General features: G+C 43.2%; 1 protein-coding gene across 1 annotated transcript in view; it reads right to left on the reverse strand.

Annotated features, from left to right (window-relative positions):
- Positions 1-19,851, reverse strand: part of LOC119387427 (serine/threonine-protein kinase ATR) — a 90,267-nt gene that overhangs the window by 29,544 nt on the left and 40,872 nt on the right. Inside the window, exons 29-42 of the mRNA XM_037654820.2 lie at positions 18,377-18,491; positions 18,221-18,289; positions 17,345-17,433; positions 16,347-16,479; positions 13,702-13,838; positions 13,267-13,381; positions 11,295-11,432; positions 10,681-10,846; positions 7,422-7,594; positions 6,742-6,847; positions 5,458-5,608; positions 3,973-4,066; positions 976-1,059; positions 327-442 (exon numbers count right to left, since the gene is read on the reverse strand). Of these exons, the coding sequence (XP_037510748.1) occupies positions 327-442; positions 976-1,059; positions 3,973-4,066; positions 5,458-5,608; positions 6,742-6,847; positions 7,422-7,594; positions 10,681-10,846; positions 11,295-11,432; positions 13,267-13,381; positions 13,702-13,838; positions 16,347-16,479; positions 17,345-17,433; positions 18,221-18,289; positions 18,377-18,491 (1,686 nt within the window). The remainder of the gene's footprint in view (positions 1-326; positions 443-975; positions 1,060-3,972; positions 4,067-5,457; positions 5,609-6,741; positions 6,848-7,421; positions 7,595-10,680; positions 10,847-11,294; positions 11,433-13,266; positions 13,382-13,701; positions 13,839-16,346; positions 16,480-17,344; positions 17,434-18,220; positions 18,290-18,376; positions 18,492-19,851) is intronic.

Genomic DNA, 19,851 nt, shown 5'->3' on the forward strand with positions numbered 1-19,851 from the left:
CATCCTTGTCGGATAAGGAACTAGGTTTGCTGGTTGCAGGGCTGTAAGCGGCGAAAGATAATTGTAGGTTACTTTTTTCTGTTGGACGGAGTCTTTGCGCATGACCAGTTGTGCGTTTATACTTTGTCTTTCTGAAAAAAAAACGTCAGTTGAAAGATAGCGCCTGCATCGTCTCTCTTGCCTGTGTCCCCGTGTTTCTTGTGCTATTCCGCAATGCGTTCACACCAACTAGCTCGGCTGTCCTTACTAAGTACTGAAATTGTGCCCATTGTGCGATTGAGATGACAAAGTTCAAGCTTGAGCTACTACGAGCACACAGCGCACACCTGGAAACGTAACGGTAGCCCCTTTGGTAGGCCTCCTGTTCCATGGCTGCCGCTGCAAGAGGGCTTGTCTGGTGACTCCGTGCTTGTGCAAGGCTATCCAAGAAGGACTTTTCATCCTGGTATTGCAAAGAAATGGGCAAGCCAAGATTAATTCAAATCGAATATCAGCGTTTAAAGGAATGCTAAAGGGACACAGTACATTAGTTTACACAGATGAAAGTGTTATTTCAAAACTCCATTTCCACGAATTCTTCAATTACAGATTAAACTGATCAAAGAGAAAAATGAAAGCCAAGGTTCAGTTGAGAAAATTTTACACCGAAACCCCAGCTACGTTGATGCGAGTTCATCGATATGAAAGTATTTTCTCCTATTTGGGTCAATAGGGCACGGTAAACGTTTGCAAGCTGAAGTTCGAATTTACGACAAGTTTAATTTCTGGCTTCATTAGTTTACAAAGTGTGGTGTGTTTTGTTATAAATAATTATTCACGCTTTAACAGACTCCATTAAGTATCTGATGTCACTGTGAACTAGTGAAGGAACTTCCAAGGAGGTGTTGGCACAAGTGACATTGTGCTTATAAAATTGCATTTTGCAGAATAAAGAGCTTCAGCCATTAGGCAATGTAAGACGAGATGAGTGTTCACCAGATTGTAAGCAGAAAGGAGAAGTCGACCCGTGGCCACACCCCATGAGCTCCAGCTGTTGCTCGAGTCTTGTGGGATTGAATCCTACAGAAAAGAAGGAAATCCACTTTGAAAAGTACCAAAGAAAGAGAACCCTAACGCAAAGTGCACGAGGAGACAAAAGATGGACCTATCCATTAGAGCTGTGCACGGGCCGTATTTCCGAGCCCGAGCCCGGCCCGGGCCCGCTGACTTTGTCGAAGGCCCGCCCGAGCCCGACAGCAACGGGCTGCGAGCCCGCCCGGCCCGGCCCGACGTACGAAAACACAATCCCGGGCCCGGCCCGGCCCGGCCCGCCTTTTTGAAGGTTCGCTGCGAAAACAAAACACTGTTTTCCGGTAATTTGGCATTTTATTGACCATATCAAATATGATAAAACTACACACGACGAACAGTCTCTATTACACAGATTACAAATTGTCGTGCAAAAACAGCGAGCAGTTCAACGATTCCGGCTTCGACGAAGTGCGGCGCTTTTGCATAATGTAGGCCGCCGAACTGAAGTTACGTTCGCTGCTTGCAATCGTCGCCGGAATTGCTAATATCTTTATTGCCACCCAGGCAAGCTTGGAAATTTTATTTGCATCGCATACCTGCGAGAGCGCGGCACTTTTGCTATACAAGTAGACGGCCTCATGCCAGCAACAATGGAGTTCGCTCGCCAAAGCCGTCACGTGTATGGGGCATATGGGGTATGCCCATGCAAGCGTCAGCTAGCACGAAGGCGATCTACGTCGAGTCACTCGTCGCTGTCGCGTGTATTTTCACTCATATGAGATTTGGCCTTAAATCTAACGCGAACAGTCGCGTGGCGCCGTCACTAGCTCAGGTGGTGTTACTTCTCTGTTTGTCGGAGTGCAACAGAGGCAGTGCTTTACCTATTCCCCTTTTGTTTAAAGTAGCGAATGGAAAAGAAAAGCGGTAAAGGGCGGTCGCGGAAAAGGCGCTGTATGCGTGGTGGAAAACAATTCCCGCTCATTCTATATATTTCGGGCTTGAGTCGGGCTTTGCGCCGGGCCCGAGCCCGGCCCGATAAAACTCCAAGTAGCCCGAGCCCGGCCCGGGCCCGAGCTGAAAGTACGTCGGCCCGCCCGAGCCCGGCCCGCGGGCCGGGTCGGGCTCGGGCTTTCGGGTAACCCGGAGCCCGTGCACACCTCTACTATCCATAGATGCAGAAGGGATATTGCATTGCAAATTTGGTTAACTACCCAGTAGGTACAGTTTTGTGTAATGCGTATGAACTCGAACAGTAATAGTATATCTGAGCATACACTTCTTACCAACTGCCTTCAGGCATGCTCAGCAACTTCTGCTCTACACCACGGTTTGATGATTCGTTCGTAAAAACAACATATATAGTAATACAATACAGAAATAAGAGTCACAGAATGGCAAGTTGAGCTATTTGATGCTTGTTCATATTTGAAGAAAAACAACGCTCAAAAGGACGTACACTCAGACCTCGTTATAACGAACACGGATATAACGAATGATCGGTTATAACGAAGTAAGTGAAGAATAGTCTTGTCATAGCTACAGCGTTACAAATGAATGTTTCTAACGAATTTTCGGATATAACGAAGTTATTTTCCTGGCAGATGCGACTTTGTTATAATGAGGTTTGAGTGTAGTCAAAAAAGAGAGGGAACACAAGAAAGAGTTTTCTTTTATTGATGAGCGTACTATTACTTGATCATTTTTTCTGACCTCACTTGTCAGCACGGCTTTTCACTTATAAGTTCATGTTTCCTTCTAATAAACTTTCAGTTGTGACTGCAGCGCTGTGTGTGTTCCTTCTCTTTTTTGTCTACGTCTTTTTGAGCGCTGTTTTTCTTCAAATAGTAATGTAGTAGTCTGTGTGCATCCGCACACATGCATGAAACTAAATTCTATGACTTTTTAAAAAAGTGTGTGTGTGGTGTTGGAAGGGAGGAAAGGAGAGAGAGAGAGGAAGAAAGCAGCATGTCTAAACTTCAAAAGCAAAGCTATAAGCATTAGGGAGGTTGCCAAATATACGTGCAAACTTACAGATCAAAGATTACCTCCAAGGCGCACATTGTGCACGACTGTCTCGAACGGTTAAATTTACTAGCGGAAAATTTTTATGATTTACCTTATTCTAAAAAAAATCCCCACTATTTCTTACAGGAACGTGTAGGCCTTGTTAAACCGTGCTTATGTGATGCAGACATTTCACATGAAAGATGCACATTTATATAGCAGCAGAAGAAAACAAGTGCACTGCATACTGAGAAACACTGCACGTATTTTCAAACCTAGCAATCAAACTATTTGCCCTGCTGGAAAAAAAAGCTTCATCGAAAAAAAGGAAAAGAAAAGAAAACGATTTTCACTCAATTCACTACCGCTGCTAATGCTTTGTCAAGTAATTTGATCATTGCATGGGCTCCGCAACAACTCCCTTTGTTTTTTACAGTGTTTCAATCTTTCCTGATATCCTGTGCTCCCCATTTCATCATAACAGCGGCATAAAATCCACTGGCAATACAGTCATCACGTGATCAACAGTAATATAAACATTAGGGCGAACAGAACATATTCACAGACGCCCAACAGCATGGCTTTTATGAGGGCAGTGTGCTTCTAAGTGAAGCATCAAAATGTAAAAATTCTTTCACAGGATTTACGCAGATGATATTTTTCTTTTTGAAAAATATCCAGCGCTAAACTTTAAAACAGAAGCACACAGACAGACATGACGGGATGGGCGCTGTTCCCCTCATGTCTTTCTGTATGCTTCTGTTTTAAAGTTTAGCGCTGGATATCTTTAAAAAAAAAAAAAAATATGCATCACCAACTAGCCCCACAAGGTGTTTTGTTATGCAGATGATGGCACACAGTGTGCTGTATACCTTTTGTTACGTGCATACACAAGTTTCCACGTTTGAAGACAGTGAACCTAGATAACAGAGAACACGAAGGAAGCAACAAACTGACCTGAGTATATAGAAACTTCTCAAGCAAGTCCCAGCTGCAAAGTCTCCAGGCGGCTTCCGCTTGGTATTCTATTATGTCCGGCAGCCAGTCGCTCCTAACAATGTGACAAAAACGATCCCTTCATTAGTAAAGAGGCAGAAGCAAACATAAAGCAAAGACTATATTATGCAGGATACGGCTCCCTTGAAGACAATCAAATATGACATTTTTGTATTCACCACTTACGTTTGCGGTTAACGATCTCAAGCGATCCAACCGTAAAAAGTGGAGAAATGCTTATCTAGTACTGAATGGAAACTATTATTTGTGCAGTTCCATTAATCCACTGCAGAATCACATAAAAATTATGAGCATTAATGAGGTACAAAAAACTTGACATTTTGACAAATTCTGATTGGAATAAAGCAAGTGTACATTACATCAATCACAAAGTACAATGCAGGTTTTGTAAATGCATGACATTTACAAATGCACAACATGATGCATGACATTTACAAATGCATGACATGATGCATGACACTTAAATGCATGACATTTAAAGCTTTTTTTTATAACTCTGCATTCTCATTTTTTATATTCTTTTTTTTCATGAACTAAACGCTTCCTCACAAAGCAGTTACTGTACAATGGCAGACACTGCGTTGTAGTACATAATCAGTGATTGCATATGTACATTAAGGCTGGTCCTGAACTGTGCTGAAACATACAGTGTGCACTTGAAGCTGATGCACATAAATGCAAAGCTAAGTGCTAAGAAATTAATAAATTAATTAATTATACCTCAAAGGGCACCTTTTCAAGGGCTTTAAGGTATAATTGAGCAGGATAGCACAAACAGCGGGACATCCGACGCCAGGGCCTCAGAATATCCATACATTTTGGGATTAAAATCCGAGTAACATCCCTCTGAGGCTGTGAAAATGCAAAGTACAGTCACTAAATAATAACTTACAATAAACGAGTGAGGTCCCCAGAAAAAAATCATGCTGTTTAAGATTATAAAGTTTTAAAATGTTCATAACTGCCTATGGGAAGTCAGAGCGCATGTCAGTTCTGTGTGCTGTTGTACTGCCTCTATTAGACCAATGGCAATGCCATAGTGTGTTTATGAGCAAGCAATTACCTCCATGCAAATAAATACATTTGTTTGTTTTCTTTTTACCTCACTGCTCTCAGCAAGCACGTACAGAGTGACATGCTAATGATGGATGATTTTAAGGAAAGGCACAGCGTATATACATTGGGTACACATGCTGCAGCTCATGTAGATGGGCACAGCACAAAACGTATATTGCTGCCATTTGACTTGTCATTTAGTGTGCCATAAAGAAGAACAGAGCCATGCTAAAAGTAATATTAATAACAGTAAATTAACTGCACAATATTTTAGAGGCCTGGCAGTCACTTCTAGGGAGGGGTTGTTAAACAACCTCACTTGCTTTGAGGAATAATGTTGAGACGAGGCAGAGTCTAGTGTGTGGGTACCTCTCTGCCAGCAGCCCTGAGGCATGTGTGAGTGCGGTGCTCGGCTGGTCGAGGCACAGCAGGCAACTGAGCAGCCCCTGATGGTGAGACGCTTGAGATGTGGGCAGTCGCAGTGCTCGCTCATAGCACGCAAGAGCATCCTGCAGTTTCCCTGTGTGGCAATGCAACATACTGGTGTCACACCGCTGGGTCAAACTGTCAGGAGTGTAACAGACTACTGCAGCACATTACAATGACGAGTCTTCTTAATGGCAAACAAGCAAATCTGATAGCGTGTAAACTACTTGTTAAATATATTAACAGCAGATTGCAGCAGGCATAAACACACCCAACTTTAAGGAACTGAATGTGTTCAAGCCAATACTGTGTCGTTGAAAGATGGATGCATTGTGCGTACAATCAACGTGGGCAAAGACCTTAACCTGTAAAAGTTTTTGTAGCGTTAGCTACACTTGCCTAGCCGGAGCCGATTTCGCGTGGATGGTCATGAGCCGTGCTGCGCATGCGCGAGGATCAATGATGTTACACAGCTGTGTCACCGGAGCTGGCATCTCACGTGCTCTCTGACACCGCCGCGCGCGGCTCACCGCTGCTGGTCTGCGCGTTCGGGAGGAGTGGCATCGTAGACGCGGCAGACACACTGGCGCCGCCGCGCGCGCAGGCTCCGCCACCGCCGCGCGCAGCTCGCCGCTGCTGGTCTGCGCCGCATTCGAGAGGAGTGGTGTCGTAGCCATAGACACAGTGGCGCCGGCGCACGTGCAGATATTTGCCTTCGCTGTGCAGTCGCCGTCTGACACTGCGCTGGGACCGCTTGATAGCGCCTCTGACTGGCATGTGCAGGTGGGTAACACCATGGAGAAGGACAGCGCAAATGCTGCTCGACGGCGCAGAAGAGCCGAGAAGTTTATCTCATTGGATCCCGAAGTAGTTGCCTAGCAATGAGTGGTTCAGCGTATGAAGAATGAACAAAAGAAGGCTAATAAACCTAGACAATCTGGAAAGCTAAGAATATTCAGCTGAACCTTTGCTAATGCTACGTATATCCTGGCATAGCCGAGCTAAGCCACCGCAAATTTTTTAGTAATTAACTTGTACGTATGTCGTTTTACGATGAGTCAAGTCGTCTCAACGTTTAATAATGTAACATACAAATAGTTTTCATTGCACTCATAGAGAGAACTGTTAGCACGTTGTGGCTTTCATCAGCTACAAGAGAAAGAGTATCATCTGCATCATAAATATTTAGCAAGGAAAATAGTGCTAGGTAAGCAACAGCCAGCTCACCCATTGCCTGGTGCTCAATGATTTGGTCTTCCAAAGATGGTTGACTATTACGAACTGCGGCTACACCAGCAACTCCATCAGGTTCGTCGAGTGCCACATACACTTTCTGAAATTTTTCAGAAGGATAAAACTGTCAACAGAGCAGGCATACTGTGACAATGCCTAAGAAAATTTTGACCAAAAGCAAGACCGAAAAGAAAATGGCATTACATATCAGCATCATGGTCAGGTTATGTGGCATCCTTTCTGCTGTGACTGTAACATTTGATACATACATAAAAAACTGCATAGTAATGAAATCAGGTTATGCTAGGTTAGGCTATGCTTTAACTTTCTCTTTACCACGGCACAGCTCCTTGAAATGATCACAGAACCCAGCCTTGCATGGCTTATGATATGTTAAAAATGAGTGCTCCTGCAACAAATCTTTGTCACTACTATTGCTAGCACTTTACAACTGTTTCTTTAAGTTTCAAAGAAACATTTAGACAAACTCCACACAGATACGCTTGCAGAATGTACAAACTAGTTTTGTAATGCTACCTATGGATTGGCATGCATCCACATTGAGGGCTAAAGACTCATGAGCTGCTATGGTAAATCTCCAGACCAGCACCTGCAGAAAACCATCGCTGTAAGTGCTGCTGTTATTAAGACAGACATAGGGAGAACAGGCTGACCTGAAGCAACTGCAGATTCTCTTGCACACGCTCTGGACGGTCATGGAGGTATGACTCAAGGTGAAACAGAGCCCGAGTGTAGGCCTGGCAGTTGAATGACACACGTGCCAGGAGGTCTTGTGGGATGCGGGCCACAAAGGATGCCTCTTCATCACTGAGCACTGCCACTGCCGCTGCGACCCCACATGTTGAGCTACAGCACTGTCATCACTGAATGCAACTTATGAGGCAACAATGTCTCCACACAGACGAGAGGACAATGTGATGGGATCAGGCATGAACAAAAATGCATGCACAAATCTGTGAACAGAAAAATTCAAAGAAGAATGAAAAAAAAGAGAGAAAATAAAACCAAGTATTTTGGATGCAGATATCACATAACTGAAAGTAGAGTTTATTCTTTTCTACGGAGAGTGTTGTATTACACACATGAACTACACAGTCAACTGCACCAACATACTGCCTATCTCAAGCTCAATCTGTTGAATTGAATTCTTCGAATTTTTCTGTTTGAACTTCATTTGCCATAGTGCAGTCTAGAGGAACAGAAAGTTGGCCGAGTTTGGACTGATCCATGAAGGTACTTTGAAGCGCATAACACCCATAATACACAAGAAGAACTAGACAAGACGAGTGCTCACTTCAAACTAAAGTTTATTTACAGAAAGTGGCCAGGTTTTATCGTACGCCAAAAGGCAACAGCAATAGGGAAACACATGCGTGAAACAACAAACTAACCGCTGGTGAACAAGTATCACCTCCAAGATAAATAACTAGAGCTGTGCGAATAGCAAAATTTTGGGTGCGAAGCGAATTCGAATAATAAAGATTGAGTGCGAATCGAATCGAATAATTTCGAATAATTTTCGAATATTTCTCAAACATTTTTCGAATAATTCGAAGTGAAATTACAGAAAAAAGTTGCCGAGAATCCCTAAGTATGTTCTTATGAGATAGCAACATGAAAGTGTTTCTTTTCGCTAGGTTGATGAAGCGCTGGTGGGGTCATATTTCATAGTTGTCTTTCTTATCAAGAGTGAGGCAATGTAGAGGCCGAATTGTATTTATGTACATGATTTGGTGCAACCAAAGTGTTGCCGACAACACTTTACACGTGATAGGCAGAGATGCCATTTCCTCAGCCTCTCCTCTTCTTTCAACTGCTGTGGAAGGCCAACTGATGTGGCGGACAAGGGTGTGCTCCCTTCAAGTTTGGAGTTCCAAATCTGCCAAGTAGACGTCGACATATAAGAACATCTGAAATTTTGGATGCTAAAAAGCTTCGGCGTCCGATTTTTCGGACTTCCTGCCAAAATTTCAGGTCCAAAACAGCATTAATTGAGCCCCCAACTCTGCCACATCTTTTATCTCCATGTTGGAACCAGCGTTTTCTTGAGTTAATACATTTGCGACCGTAGCGGAGCTTGAAAGGCAGCTTTGCCGCAATACGGGAGTGTGATGAGGTGAAGCATATTGAAAATCTAGGGACCACTTCCAAACGGACGTTGACTGTCTCTTGGCTAAGTTCGACCGTAACGGACCTTGAAAGGCAGCTTTGCCGCAATACGGGGGTGTGAGGAGGTGAAGCATATTGAAAATCTAGAAACCACTTCCAATCAGACGTTGACTGTCTTTTGCCTAAGTTCGACCGTAACGGAGCTTGAAAGGCAGCTTTGCCGCAATACGGGGGTGTGATGAGGTGAAGCATATTAAAAATCTAGGGACCATTTCCAACCGGACTTTGCCTCTTGGCTAAGTTCTACCGTAACGGAGCTTGAAAGGCAGCTTTGCCGCAATACGGGGGTGTAATGAGGTGAAGCATATTGAAAATCTAGAAACCACTTCCAATCAGACGTTGACTGTCTTTTGCCTAAGTTCGACCGTAACGGAGCTTGAAAGGCAGCTTTGCCGCAATACGGGGGTGTGATGAGGTGAAGCATATTAAAAATCTAGGGACCATTTCCAACCGGACTTTGCCTCTTGGCTAAGTTTGACCGTAACGGAGCTTGAAAGGCAGCTTTGCCGCAATACGAGAGTGTAATGAGGTGAAGCATATTAAAAATCTGAATGGGTCACTTTCAACCGGACGTTGACTGTATTTGTCTTTGGGAAGTTCGAATAGTTCGAATAGTAAAATTTCAGTGCGAATCGAATCGAATAGCAAACACTATTCGAAAAATATTCGAAATTTCGAATATTCGCACACCCCTATAAATAACCATAAAAAAAAAACAAAAAAAAAAGCTACCTTTAGCTCATGAGGGTCACAAAACTAAGGTGAAACAGCTGTGGTGAAAAGACCCAGATCATGCCAAGCATGTGTGTGGCTGCCGCTGGTGCATTCCCAGCGCCACAGACTTATCGAGACAAGTCACTTCACTGTTTTTTAGTAGGTTAATAGACGGCTGGCTGACGTACGTGGGAGCATTTCTGTGGATATGGAAAGCTTAGATTATTTCTCTCAGCTTGTTTCAGTGCTGGAAAAGGACGGTGGTTTTGTGCACTGTCGACATTGATGCGAAAGGTGTGAATAGGGGGCACCTTTAAGGGAGCTGTGGTGCTATCTTAGCCTAATATTCAGGCAGCGGCCAGTCTGGCCTACGTAGCAATGACCACATGAGTAAGGAATGAGGTAACAGAAGGAATGAGGTAAACCATGTTGCGCAGGCAGGAAACAAATGGCATATACTACGATTAGATTTACATGTTGTCTGCCTCGTTAATCTCTTGTCAGACACGCACATGCTTGACATGATCTGGGTCTTTTCACCACAGTTGTTTCACCTTAGTTCTGTGACTCTCATGAGCAAAAGGTAGCTTTTGTTTTTTTGTTTTTGTTATGGTTATTTATCTTCGAGGTGATACTTGTTCATCAGCTGCTAGTTTGTTGTTTCACGCATGCGTTTCCCTGTTGCTGTTGCCTTTTGGTGTACAATAAAACCTGGCCACTTTCTGTAAATAAACTTTAGTTTGAAGTGAGCGCTCGCCTTGTCTACTTCTTCTTGTGTATTTTGTGTGTTTTGCACTTCCAAGTACCTTCATGGATGGTGCAGTCTTTGTAAAAGTCCAGTACCACAATGTTCAGCTGAGCTGTTTGTGCAGTTGTAAACACACTAGTATATACAGCAGGATAACACTTCTAAATCAGAAGCACTAAACGAGATGGCACTCGTAATTTCCATACCATGGGCGCTTAGGTAAATACTTTTGTGAGTGGGCTTGGTTGCACAATCCTACTGGAGGTATACTTTATACATACGTGATGCTGACGACGTCCCAGGAGCTGTAGTGTTCCTGAACATCTTGGCACGCACGGCTAAGTAGTCAAGTATGGAGAAGATTGTCTGAGAGCATAGGTGCAACAGACCAGAATTGTCATCTGTCTGCTCACAATGCTGCAGAACTGCCAGCACTTCAGTCATTACCTGCATCAATATGAAAAAACAAAAACAAAAACACATCGATCTCAGATATATGCTAAATGTAATGCAGGACAAAGGCATTGCGACTAAGCATATATGAGTGAGTCCACGTCAAGCCGCAATTTCACTAACGAATGCTCAACATAGCACAACTTTTGTTCAAATTGGCTTAGAAAATCCATTATTGTTTTCTTGCGTACAGTTCACATTCCAGATTATTGTGATATGCTGATCTACGTGATCCTCTCAGTTCAGGAAAAAACTTCCCCAGAAAAAGGCACACAAAATGCTTTACAGCCTAGATATTTGTGCTGCAAGAATAACTGCATATTTGAAACCAGCACACAAATATACATAAACTGAGCAAGTTTCAACAAAATCAATCAAGAATTAAAAAAAGTTCTTAAAGATCAGCCTCGTCCTTTAAGCAACAAACAAATGAAAGTCGCACCTGCTCCCTGCCTGCAGCATCCGTGTCGGCAAGGACACACACCAGAACTCGCGGCAAGAGGAACAAGGCCAGGTTGGAGTCATTCTTGAAGACCAGGGAGCAGGCCCTGAACACCTTGAGGGCCTTGTCCTCCTTCAACTGTGCATCAAGACAATCACAACTGCGGCATGGAGGTTAAGTGAAGGGCGCACATATTTCTCCATCATTAACCTAGCCAGGGGTACCCCCCACCCTAAAAAATTTATACAAGCAAGTAACTTTCTGTGGCAACAAGGGAATAGCAACAGTCAAGGAGTTTCTGCACGTTAATTGCTGCACTAAGAATAAGAAGCCCAGCGGATTACGCCTTCTGTTTCAACTTGTCACAGCAGACAGTGAATCAGCGTAACCTACTACGTGCACTGGTTTTGGACGTAGTTGCCAAATAACGAGCGGAAATATGAAAAAATTTTTAATTTGCAACAGAGTGGCAAATTTTACATCTTAATCCAGGATAAGTGCCTTAGTAACAAGGCTTTGTATGTTTTATGTTTCCCAGTCAAAAGAAAATGCAAACAATGCTGAGGGACTACATTTAGGTGTGCTGTCTAAGCATGTGCCTTGCATCTACAGCTCTGCTTTCAATATTACAAATCAGTTCTGTGGAATCTCGCAAGGTGGCAGGAAGGTTCAGAAAGGAAAAATTGACAACCCCCCATATGTAGCACAAAGCCACAAGGAAGTTTATACGGATTTCTCAGAAAGAAAGCTTCCAAGTTGATGAAAAATTTATGCTGGTCCGGGGTTCAAACCCGGGACCAATGGCTTTTTGGGGCGGTCGCTCTACCAATTGAGCTAACCAGGATGCTAGCAATTGGCAGCGCGAGGGCGAATTAATCGACAACTCGAATCACATGGGCAGTGATCAGTTCATCAAATCAGTTCATCAATCAGTTCATCTTAAATATTCGTCTTCAAAATTTGTTTTAACTTTGCTAACAAACTCTGAAAAAAGAAAAGGGTAGAAGACTGGAAGGGCACAGACTGGCTGTGCACGTCCAGTCTTCTACCCTCTTTTTTTGTTAGAGCTTGTTAGCGCAGTTAAAAAAAAAACTTCTTGAAGCAGCGAGATTCGAACCTGCGTGCCCTCGATCTGAAGGCGAGCGTCCTAACCACTCGGCTACCCAGGCACGCTTAAGTTGTTGGCAACTTTTCACGTAACACACATGATGACTTCATATTTAAATATAAATGTGCTAAAATCAACTTCCCTGCGATACATTAGTGGTGCAGGTCGGGTCTTCTACATGGCCCTCTCACATTCTGTCACATAAAACTAATACTTCATCCAATATGCAGCCCCTTTTAATCACCTAAAAAAAAAAGAAGCGTAAAATTTTCAGTTTTTTTATTAGCCAATGCTTTACACACAGTAATTCTTGAAAAAAAGAAAAAAAGCACTACCGTAAATGTTTTATGCCATTCACTTATGCAGTAGGACCTCGGTAGAGCAGGCTTTTGCCGAAAACCTCGACTTGCTGAAAACCTCGATTTTTTCAGAAAAACACCTATTTTTATTATTTATTTTTAGTAAAAACACATACTTCACCAAAATTTCGGTTGGGGGGGGGGTCCCGGGCCCCTAGGCCCCTCCCCTCCCCCGCCCCTGGCTACAGGCCTGCTGTAAAGTGTTCCCTTTTTTTTTTCTCAGTGTTTATGAAGATCAGCAATAATACTCTCTAGAGTGTGACAAATAAAGGCAAACTACTAAAAATGAATGTATGCGACTGCCCAAAGCCAGGAGTTATTGGTTTAATGAGCTGGTGCGCATGAATTGTCACTGAAAAAGGAAAAACAAAAAGTGTTGTACGATTAAGTAGGAGTTGTCCTTGGTGCTACTGCTGGAAACTGGAATAATTACAGACCACGCTTAGGGGTTCAAGCTTAATCCACAATAAGCAGGAGTTCGTAAACAATAAAAATGTTGTCAAACCTTGTCCAGAAGGTCGAGCGTCCAGTTTGCCAGCCAATCACGGAAGTTCTGCGCATAGTTTGTGCCGAACAACGGGTGTGGGTAATCCACTGATTCGCTGTTTGACATGATGTATCTGAAACAAGCACATAAAATCGAAGGTGTACGGACATTTTTTCAAAACTGTATAAGCTGCTCTACATGCTTCTCACAAGCAAAAAAAAAACTATGCTTAGCAAACATAAAAGCTAGGAATCATAAGAGGGAGAGCTCAAACAGATAAATTCCTGAATCAAGAGAAAAATGACCTTCAAATATTGAATAATTTGTAGCTGAACACTGAAACACTTTGAACAACAAACAAAAGTATTTGAAATCTTGTGTTTTAGGAGATGGAAGCAACTACTGATGAACACTTCGAACAAAAAAAAAAAAAAAAAAAGATCAAGAGCGTACCTTGAACTGAGCATTGGGGTGAAGATCTCTTGCACCTCAGGGGAAAAACTCTTCCACAAATTTCGCCCGAGTGTAGATTTCGTCTCATTACACTTGTAGATCTTTAGAACCTCTTGAATGGCATATGAAGAACAGTCCTAAAACAACAACAAATTTGACAACATATAAGCGAGCACAACTTTGATGTTTTTTTATGTTAGCAAACTATATATATTCACTACGTTGCTAAGCATATTTTGTTTTTATTATTAGCTCTTCTTGAGAACATTTGCTCAATAAAAATGCAATAGAGGAATTTGAGTTTTGTCCACAGGTTCACAGGAGCAAAGAACGTCATTACACACATAACCCAACAAAGAGCACCATGTGGACCTCTAGAGAAGTATATTGCGGCTGGGCTGGCATGCCTACATAAAAAACATTAAGTGCATATTGAATACAACAGGAAATCAAGCTCAGCCAGATATTTTCCAAGCCGAGGCTGGTACATATACGGTTGTCTCTAAAGCTGGCTGTACGCATGCCTACCAAGCATACTGTGCAACCTAATACATCACTAATTAAATTATTGGGTTTAACGTCCCAATGTGTCATCTGGGCTTGGACATGTGCACACAATGACAACCTACAGGCTACCATGGCCATCTGTGGTGCTGCAATATGCACATATATATCTATGCACACAAGTGTCCCTGCATTTTGTCTTGCATAAAATTCAGGTACCACTGCAGAGAATTCAGCATGTAATCTCTTAAAGGGAAGCTAAAGCACTTTAAAAAAAAAAATGACTTTGGAAAGTGTAATCATTGTTTGATCCTTGCTGAATTCGAAAACCAATGTAAGAGTTCACAGAAGTGAACGCAAATGGCATTTCTTGGCAAAAAAAGAGTGGCTGCAGCCGCAGGGCTTTTTGAACTGCTGAGCCAAGGCGGTGACGTCAACTTCAGTGTGCCGCGTCATCGGCGCCATCAGCTCTGTAAAAGCATGGCCTTCGCAATCAGTTCCACCAACGTGCGCAGCCAGAAGTAGTCACGAAGGCCACGGCTCCGCCAAAACCACGGTGGTAGAATAAAACAGGTGGCCCATCGAGCGCCGCGAGCGCATTGCCGTACTGCTCGAGTTGCTCGTGGCCGCCGCTAGGTTCGCGACGAGTTTTTGGGCCGAAAGACGCGCATTGCAAGCTCTCGCTGGGCTGTAAAAACCGGTTTTTCTAGCAAACTTTGTGGCTTTAAACGGTTGTTTATGGTTTTACTAGCTTGTAGTGGCTGTCTGCCAGCTATGACCGCAAAAGTAAGAGCGCCAGGCTTTATGAAGCTTAAAATTTTTTAATTGGCGCGGGTAGTCCCGATATGACTGTCACAGGGTGCCGATTGCAAGAGACGCGCGCATATATATATATTTTTTTTTCAAAAGCGTGAAAATTTCTACCGGCGTGTGTACAGAGTAAAAAAAAAGCATTTGGTTTTCACGTCATCGTATGTGTGTCGGAGGACTGTAGCTGGAGGTCTTTCCGTGGAATTGCATTTCTCCACAACTGCAGTCGCTTTTTGTCTTTCGGCGCGGAGAAAAGACACAGCTTTTCTTCGCACGTTTTGTAGCCAGATTTGCAATTTGGAGCGAAGCATTTTCGTCCCATGGTGGCTGCCACATCAGCGGCACAGATCGAGCCACCGTGGTTTCAGCCATGGTTCCAGCATGCAAAGTGAGCGGAAACACCGATGCGGTCACGCGCGTTGGTTTGACAGAGCGCAACAAACGCGACACATCAGAGCGGATCTGAAGCCGTGGGATCACCTAATCACGACCACCATGATCTGGCCGTGATCATGACTCGAAGGCTGATTGTGACTTTGCGACACTGGTTGCGTCGCATAGGGACGCTCTTGCTCTTCGGATGCTTGCACCCACACACGCCTCCGCATTTATCGAAGATGACCAAGCAGAAAGGAAGAGACGCCGCTGCAATGCTGGTTACGTTGCATGCTTTCATTAGTGGCGCGTCCGTTCTAAGCGATGGCAACTCTTCAGTGTTGCTCAAGGCATCTCTGGTGTAATAAATACACCGCGGATCTCTTTCTCAAAAGTTAAAGATGTAAATTGCAGTTTAAATGCTCGTGACGCACGCTGGCCACATGCTTTCAAATGCGCCGGAGCGGCGATATCGGCCCAGAGTATACCTGCTGCCACCTTGCGGAAAAGCGGCGGCAACTCGAGCACCGTGACACGCGCGGTGCATTGGCGGAGCGGCGCGTCGGGCCACCTGTTATTCTACCACCGTGGCCAAAACTACCGACTATGACATAGTTCCGGTTAGTTCATTTCCACGCCCACACTTTTGGTGCGCTTGCTTGGGGGGAGCAAAACGAACTTTTCTTTCGCGTATTTTAAAGCTGCTGCTGCCACAACAGCGAAAAAAATTACGCCATCGTCGACAATAATGTTGGTCCTTGTTAACAACAAAGTTTTACCGAATTGTAAAACCACTTCAGCATCCCTTTAACAGCAACAGAGCAACTGAGGGTCTTAATGCGGTGGGTAATCACTGAAGATTGTGAAATGCTACGTGAGCCATTCTGGAATGGTTTAGACGGTTTACACTGAATTTTTGTACCTCTCGCTACATTCAAATCTACCGGTTCTGTTACCTGAACTCTGCTATCTTCAGCGGCAAGGTAAGAGCGGCACAGACGTTGAAGCAGGTCAACTGCGAAGCTCTTGTCATCAACTCCACTGTGGACGGCAACTGCTTTTTCGGTGTTCAAAAGCTTCAGTTCCAACCTGAGAAAACATTTCAGCCACAATATTAAGGTGAAATTATGTCCACCCTAATGTAATGCAAGTTTTGTTTTTGTGTGTGTATGATTACCAGCACGAGAAAATAGATCGTCTTACATTTGGAACGTGATTCGATTTCTCCCTCTGCTTATTTACAGTTAGCTCTAATACAAAATAATTTAAAATGAAACTGCAGGGTTTAATATCTCAAAGCAACACGCACTACAAATAATGCTTCGGTTAGGGCCGATTTTACGTTTACTTGGTGTTCCTTAATATGCATGTACAGTACTCACGGATTGAAACAGGACAATTTAGGGCTAAGAAACTCCCACACTTTCATTTCCACCGTCTTCTATTCGGGTCATATCAGTGCAATTTCGACTCCCGCACGTAGATAAGAGCCAACATTATCTTCAGTGACCAGATTTGTCACAACATGATGTGGTCGTCTCGAGCAATTGCACATACCAGTTTAGAAGAACTGAACGTTGGGCGAGTTGGTATAACATTCCGGATTGCATTTTGCACAAAAAACACGAACACAAAGGGAAGAACCACGAGACGAGCGCAGTCTCGTGCTTCTTCCCTTTGTGTTCGTGTTTTTTGTGCAAAATGCAATCTGGAGCACATACCAGTCGCTATAAAAAAAAACTTGATGTCGCGTTTGAATGCGTGAGTACTGTACATCTTAGCATAAGAACATTATTAACATTCCATCCACCCTGAAATGCAACAAAAGCAGCAGAATGTTACAGTCATTGAGCCAACAAGGTAGGGTCAGTTTGTTGTGTCACATGTAATACTGGTTAATGCTATCTTATACAAGGCTCACTATTGGTCGGAGGACTTTCCCCGTGCTGCTCACCTTCCAGGGTCAATTGCTCCCAGTTCTCCGAAGCATTCAGCCAGAAGGACGTGCACCTTGGAATCTGCTTCCCGGCAACCACTCAGAAGCTGCATTTCATAAGTGGCAAGGAAACAGATGATGAGAATTTCCTCCCTACTACAAAGCACTTTTAATGCATGGCATTATTTGGAGTGGTAGCTGAAAAATCACGTCTGAAGCCAGAAAACCCCTTTGGTCCCAACTTGGACCCAACACCCACAAGAGGAAACACAGTCAAGATGCACCACAACGTAGATGTGAGAAGGAAATAGAATTTCTTACACAAAAAAGGTTCATGTAAGGAATGTTTATAAGAAAATACAGGCAAATGTACGGTATGTATGTGCATATCGTCTTTAATCATACAGCGACAATGCAAACACCACGCTGACTGCCATACAGCTTAAGGCTTAAGTGCGAAGAAATGGACAATGTGGAAGAGAGCGGACAAAAGAGAAACACTTTCAACTAAAGTTTACTACAAAAACCGCAGCCCAAACCACTACCTTTTGCATTTTTCGCAGTAAACGTTAGTTGAAAGTAAGTAGCTGTCTTTTCTCCACTCTTGTCGACATAGTCCATTTCTTCATGCTATGGAGTACCACTGAGACCAGACCACTAACCTTCTATGCCATATAACGTCATATAACAGCATAACGTTAATATGACATATATTGTCGATATGCCACATGCCAATACCATGTGCGTCAATATGCCATATAATGTTACTGTCTTATGGCATATAACACTTTCCGTATCAGTTCTCGTTCAGAGGGGTTCCAATAAATTTTTCTTTCGCGAATATGATCGATAAAAGCTGAAACACTGCAACAGTTAGTTTCATTTCGCACTCACCTGAACTATCAGCTTTGAAACAAGTGGATCCACTGACTCCCGTGTAAGCAGATGCTCAGCCAGCTTGCTCTGTTGGAAGGCAAAAGCGTGCTATACCCACATGCACAGCATGGAAGTAGCAAATGTGAAAAGGACAGAGGCACAGTGACAAGTTACCTGATTAGCTGAAAGCACTTTCTTCAGCTTTCCCAAAGCTAGCACTCGGACGTCAAGGTTTTCGTGTGCAATACCGTGCAAGCAGGGACCCAAGATGTTACTCAGGTTGTTCTCTCTGCACAAACCACAAAGAAACATGAGTTCTTTTCACCAGTGAACAGCCTGAAGGAAAGCGCAAGAGTAAACAAAACAGGTGGCAATAGTGCTTTTGGGCATTCGCATGAGGCTGCACTCAGCACCACAACTCTTAGCACAGTGGTCTTCCACCGTACTTATCGAGGAAAAAAAATTACACGTATTCCCTTTATACGAAAAGGGTGCATATTACATTGCTAGAGATGCATGCATTGTCGCCATTAGAAGATGCACTGTTAACATACAAATAGCAGGCCTGGATGGAAATTAACACTAGTTTTTAGAGCTCACTGCAAATCACTTCTATATAGATGAAGAAAACAACAATAAACAATAGTGGACGCCAATGTTAAATGAGTGACGTGGATGGGGTTTCCATCTTGTGATGGTGAGCGATAAAAAAACTGCTGCAACAGGACTGATGGCTTTCTATCAATTTGGACAGCTATGATTGCAACAGTGTTAATGCTGGCAGCTTAGCCTTCGTCACTTTACAACGATCTTTTTCCCATTTTTCTCTATTGTCTTGAATAAACCTGCAACATTAGCTCATAGAACGAAGCTATTCATATTTACAAGCAAATTTTTAACGATGATAAGCACCAGATTCCTTAAGCATGATTACCTGTTTGGCATCATCCCCATCATCAATAGTATCATCATGAGCCTACCTCATGGCCACTGCAGGACGAAGGCCTCTCCCAGTGACCTCCAACCCACCCAATCCTGCACAAGCTGATTCCATTTTATGCCTGCAAATTTTGCAATTTTATTGTTCCACCTGACCATTTGTCAACCTCAACAGTGCTTTCCATCTCTGATATCTATTTTGTCGCTCTATCTGTCTTTTCTATGATGTGATCTGCCCAGATATGTTTTTTTCTCTTATATAAACTAGGATAACGGCCCTACCCATGTTTGTTCTCTGATCCACTCGGCTGTCCCGTTATCTATCAGTGTTACTCCTATCAATTTTCTTTCCATTGCATGCTGTGTGGTTCTCAACTTCTTTTCAAGTTTCTCCAAGTTTCCGACCTGCATGTAAGAACTGGAAAAATGCAATACATAGTTGTACACATTCCTATTTAGTAAAAGTGCTAAGTTGACAGTCACGAGTTGAGAATGTCTACCGTGTGTGCACCAACCCACCCTTATTCTTTGGTAAATTCCTTGTACATATAATACTTACTAGCTTTAGCACACACACACACAAAAAAAATTTGCAATCACATCATAAAGAGTTGCTAACTTTATAAACACTGTCAATGTTCAGGTACTGAAGGCACCGGTTCATTTAACAATCCTTTCTTTTTTTTAAATAAGTACTACTGAGCACTCCT

The sequence above is a fragment of the Rhipicephalus sanguineus genome, chromosome 3 (genome assembly GCF_013339695.2).
Source record: "Rhipicephalus sanguineus isolate Rsan-2018 chromosome 3, BIME_Rsan_1.4, whole genome shotgun sequence".
NCBI classification, from domain to species: domain Eukaryota; kingdom Metazoa; phylum Arthropoda; class Arachnida; order Ixodida; family Ixodidae; genus Rhipicephalus; species Rhipicephalus sanguineus.